Genomic DNA, 5459 nt, shown 5'->3' with positions numbered 1-5459 from the left:
ATTACCACATACACTGTAATCATTGTTCAGAAACAAACACTTCTTCCTCAAATATGAAAACAGACAATCAATATGCTGAAAAAAAAAACAAAAAAAGTTAAAAACTTAGTAGGAGTATCATATAAAAACTCATTATCATAAGATAATCATACAGATAAAACTGTTATCATAATATTATCATTATATTATTATCATAATATTATGATAATATTGTTATCATACAGATAAAAACACCATTATCATAATATTATCATGTTATTATCTTAATAATATCCTATGTTATCATCATATTATCATTCCAATAAAATATCATATGCTTATATAAACTATAATAATATAAATAAATATAACTTACACTTGAATCCAAATAGGCTCCTGGTGTATGAAGCTTGTAAAAGAAATCTTTAGTAACAATACCCTCTCCACCAAGCCTTATCACTGGTCTTAACGTTTTGTAATTTGGATAATAAATTTCATTCCTACAAATTTCAAAACAAAATGTTAATAACAAATAAATAAATATCGACAGTATATTAAAAAAAATCAGATAACACAAAACTTACATTTCATTTTTCTTCTTGTATGTGCCAACACAAATCCAGTCATTAAATTCAGAAAGCCATTCTTGATTACACATATCAGACACACTTTCAACAATTAAAGGATTACGATTTACAAACGTATTACCAACTGCTTGAACTTTTCCAGGATTGTCTAAATTGCGAATTTTCATCAGCAGAGGAAACTGTTTTGCCATCATACTTGAACTATTCTCCAACTTTACATCCTTGTTCAACTCTTCATTCAGTTTTCTTTTTACAAGCTATTAAAATACAAAAAATAAATTATAAAAAACACTGATTAAATAAATAACATTATAATTAAAAAAAAACATTACTTTCAATCTCCTTCTCGGAGCAGCAACTTTCTCAGCTTGAATAGTTGTTTCATCAGTGACTATCTCTTCTTTCAAAGCTGTTGTTTTAGGTAATTCAACCTTATTAACTAGAACAGCTGGTTCAATTATTTTTTCCTGCATAAATAAACACATTTTAAATAAATGCATATGCAAAAATAAAAAATAAACAAAAACAAAATTTAATAAATACCTCAGTACGAACCCAGCACGACAAAGATGCAACAAGTGAAGATACTTGTTGCTCACAAGCAGCATGATCAGCAATTTCAGTATCACCAGATTCATTTGTTTCCTTTTCTAAAATTATATTTGCAGAAGGAACATTTAAATCTGATTGTACAGAAGGAGGTGTTATAAACTCATCGCTGCATACTTCACTAAGCATCGCAACTTCAGAATCAATTAGCTCATTTATTTTGCTTGACTGATCAACTTCTTCCACAGCAGCATTACAAAAATTCTGCTTCACCAGGAAAATAAAAAAGAAATGACGTTATCATAAAAGTATCATACAGTATCATACAATTATCATGGCGCAATAATTACAAACATTATTACATTAAAAGAAATGATATTATCATAAAGGTATCATAAAAGTATCATACAGTTATCATGGCACACTAATTACAGACACATTACATTGTCAAATACATGTTATCATATACGTATCATTATTATATTAGATATGAAATTATCAAAACATAATCACATATAACAAATTATAATTATAATATTTCTAAATTTAAATAAGACATTATTAGTCAGAATAATAAAATGCCATTACATCACATATAAAAAGAAATACATTATCATTAGAATATCTTATATATCAGTATCATCAAATTATCCAAATTGTAAAGATACCTCCAACTCAGATTCTTTTTCATTTAAAACCAATTTTTCATTCTCTTGAGCAACCACAATATCAACATGATCAACTTTCTTAGCTTGTTCTTCCAGCTCAGCCTGCTCAATATCATCAATTTTTTGAATCCTATCACCCTCTCCATCTGAATCCATTTTATCAACCAACTCAGCTTCCTCAACTTGTTCAAATTTCTCAGCCAACTCAGCATGCTTAACTTCATCAATGTTTTCAGTAGACTCATTAGGATTACTATCAAAAAGAGCATCCACGTCAAAATTCCTCTCCGAGTCATCAACAACAGTGTCAGCTTCAGCAACAACACCACCATCCATCTCACCACAAATTCCTTCCTCAATTTCAGGATTATCATGCAATAAGCCTTCCAACTCTACATTAACCTCAGTAACAATCTATAAAAAAAAAAGATTAATAAAAAAACAAACAATAAATTATCTAGCTGTTAACAAATGAAAAAATATACCATTTCACCATCAACACATTCACCAACAGGTTCATCATTTTTACTATTATCAAGATCATTCGGCTGAACATTCTGCTGGACATCAGCACTCCGCCTCAAAACCTCATAAGACACGCTATCATCATTCGCAGTTTCTTCCGAAGAGCCAATGTTTTTCTCATTATCAGTCTAAAAAACAAATATTAAGAAATTAATATTTAGAATAATAAATATATGTGAAATAAAAATATCAAATACCTCATAGTCAACATCTTCACTATCAACAGAATTATGTATCTTCTTTTCTACAGTTTCAGCCTATATTTAACAAAAATTAAAACATTTTAAAAATTATCATACATTTATCATAAGAATATTATCATACAGTTATCATAAATATTATCAATATCATTATGATAACATTATCATAAAATTATCATAGAATAATGTTAATATTATCATAATGTTATCATACAATTATAACAAACCACATACCTTTCCAGAATTGACTTTGAAAATATTACTTAATTGATTTACTTCAAAATTATCAACAGAAGCACAAATGCGCTTTCGAACGTCACTCTCCAAATCAGAATAATCAACATCATTGTCAAAAATCTGAGCTTTCAATTCCTTGACAAAGTTAACGCAAGCAGACCTTGCCACTTCCATGATTCTAACTTCAGCTATACAAGCATCATTTCTTTCTTGCGCAGCAACGTGACCTTGATAATAGAGTCCATTAACAATAAGACTACCAGACTCATCGTCAGTTGCTACAATATTTGAAAGGACTGTGACCTATAAGAATTAATTAATAATTAGATCACGAAAAATACACAAATTAATCGAGCAAAAATTAAATAAGCATCATTATACCTTTTCAGTTTCATCATCAAAAACTTTAAAATCAAAGTTCTGCATTTTTTTTATATCCTTCGGTATCCAACGCATTAACCGAGGATAGGCAGCAGCATCGTTCAAAGTACACAGGTACTGAGGCACAGAAACTAATGTTTCATAAAACCAGAATTGGATGGCATACGGAAATCCATAAAGTCGATAGAAGGTAGATTGACTTGATGACTTCAGTTTACTTGAGAGCTTGTTCTTAGTAGACTGAACAAATAATTCAAACGGATATTTCCCCCATGGAAAATCATCATAATCAGAACTATCCAGCAAGTGAATGAAACGATCTTCAATCAAAGTAGTCCCAAGATTACCCAAAATAAAACATTGCACCATGTAAAGCTTCGCAAACTTTACAGCCTCATCATCATTCTCCCAAACAGCATCAAGAAATTTTGCTTCAATAACCTGACGTGTAATCTTGCTCTCATCACTAAAAAATTTATTAAAAAAATCACCATCCTCAAAATAACCAGAAAATCTTGACTCGTCACTTCCACAAACAAGACCGCTAACGAGACCAAACTCATACAAACTGAAACGCAGAATCTGAGATCCGTAATTAAACCAAAGTTCAGAAAGATTGGCATGATGCACCTCCCTTAAAAGTATAGAATGTATGAGTCTAAGACTAAGTACATCCTTGTCCAGCCATAAAAAGGAACCAAACCTACTGTTCTTTAAAATAGATAACTGATCATCATTAAGCTTCAACTTTATATTTTTGATCACTGAATTGGAACTTGCATTTCCAACTTTCCCAACAAAACGTTCCTTTGGATCAATTAACAAATCAAACTTCTGCAGTAAACAAAGACAAAAAACAAAAAAAAAATGGTATCATTTAAAACTCAGGCAGAAACTTCTCAGATATCACAATTTTATTATATTATCATCAAGTAATCATCATATAATATTGTATGATCAATGCAGTATCTTCACAGAGTTATCATGTTATCATCATGTTATAATTTCAATGATAGCAATCATTATAATCATATTATCTTACAATGACATTATATTATCATCATGTTATAATTTCAAATACAACAATACAACTATCTTAAAAATGTTATCATATAAACAAAATTATAATCATATTATCATCAGATAATCATCAAACAACAATACATTAACAAGAAGTTATCTTAACTTCCTTAAATCAGCAGCTCTTCATATTATAATATGATAATATGATAATATGATAATCTATCACATATTTATCAAACACATTATCATGTCATAATCATAGAGCTTATCTGACACATTATCATGTGATTATCATGTTACACATCTTCATATTATCAGTACATTATCATGTGATTGTCATAATATTATCATTTCATTATCATAACAAAAAAAACAAAAATACCTGCATAGAATCACTTTTATTCAAGTTATCACTACCAAGCCTTTTCCTCTTGATATCTCTTTGGTGCAAAACAACATCTCCTTTTCTTTTACAAGCAACATCCTTCTTCACAGACTTATATTTCACAATTGCTTTCTTCTCTTTTACACAGACAACAGCATTAGATTTAATAATTTCTTTACTTCTCGAACTCCTACGAAGAGGAGAAACACCAGCCTTTTCCATTGTTTTCTCAGGACTCTTAGAAGTCTTCTTTTTACTCAAAAAATCAGATAATGTTTCTTCAAAATCACTATCACTCATATTGTGCAATTAACTGAGAATCAAAAACAAACACAAAAACACTTGATAAGTTAATAAAGATAAAAAATATAAATATATAAATGCATGAATAGAAAACAAAGTAAAATCATAATAAAATCAATGCTAAATAACATAATCAGATGATAAACACATCTAATTAATAAAAAAACAATGCTGATTATACAATCAGATGATAAACACATCTCAATACTAAATGTAACAGTAAATTACTCAACAAAACGATATCGTCAACAGAGAAAAGAAAACAGAACACGTAAAAAATTCTCACCGGAGCACAATGAAGATGATGAAAGTAACGACAACGAGCAATGCGACACAGAGAATCGTAAGCGGAGAAGAACGAGAAGTTAGGGCAAAAAGAAGAGGCAAAACGAAGAATCAAAAAGTTTCAAAGATTCGACAGAATTGAGATAAACGAAAAACTGAGCGAAAAACAAATAAATGAGCAATAACTGCTCCTAGAGTATAAAAATAAAGATTTAAAAAAAACGGGAGTAAAAAAATAAATAAGCTAGGTAAATATATTAAGAAAAGACACGTGTGAGTAAAAACAAGAATAAATTTAAAACAGGAAGTATTTTACGTATCTTTTCATAAGGGAGGT

The 5459-nt window shown here is 29.3% G+C and overlaps 1 protein-coding gene across 1 annotated transcript; it reads right to left on the bottom strand.

The window, feature by feature from the left end:
• Positions 1–2192: 2192 nt before the first annotated feature.
• LOC126681414 (uncharacterized) lies at positions 2193–4899 on the bottom strand. The gene is made up of 5 exons (XM_056105848.1): positions 4532–4899; positions 3127–3960; positions 2743–3048; positions 2506–2565; positions 2193–2436 (listed from the first exon to the last, which is right to left on the bottom strand). Exons 1-5 carry the CDS (start codon positions 4832–4834, stop codon positions 2248–2250), a joined length of 1692 nt encoding a protein of 563 aa, XP_055961823.1. The 5' UTR covers positions 4835–4899; the 3' UTR covers positions 2193–2247.
• Positions 4900–5459: the final 560 nt, after the last annotated feature.

This window comes from Mercurialis annua, linkage group LG5 (genome assembly GCF_937616625.2).
Source record: "Mercurialis annua linkage group LG5, ddMerAnnu1.2, whole genome shotgun sequence".
Taxonomy (NCBI): domain Eukaryota; kingdom Viridiplantae; phylum Streptophyta; class Magnoliopsida; order Malpighiales; family Euphorbiaceae; genus Mercurialis; species Mercurialis annua.
The sequence above is the reverse complement of the archived record's forward strand: the minus strand, read 5'-3'. Positions and strand labels throughout refer to the sequence as shown.

What these genes read in the sequence shown, in the direction of transcription:
- LOC126681414 (XM_056105848.1), bottom strand. Translation starts at nt 4,834, where the DNA reads ATGAGTGATAGTGATTTTGAAGAAACATTATCTGATTTTTTGAGTAAA. An exon ending in ATAAAAGTGATTCTATGCAG is followed by an intron (nt 3,961 to 4,531) that starts GTATTTTTGTTT and finishes TGTTTACTGCAG; the next exon opens with AAGTTTGATTTGTTAATTGA. An exon ending in GTGAAGATGTTGACTATGAG is followed by an intron (nt 2,437 to 2,505) that starts GTATTTGATATT and finishes TTTGTTTTTTAG; the next exon opens with ACTGATAATGAGAAAAACAT.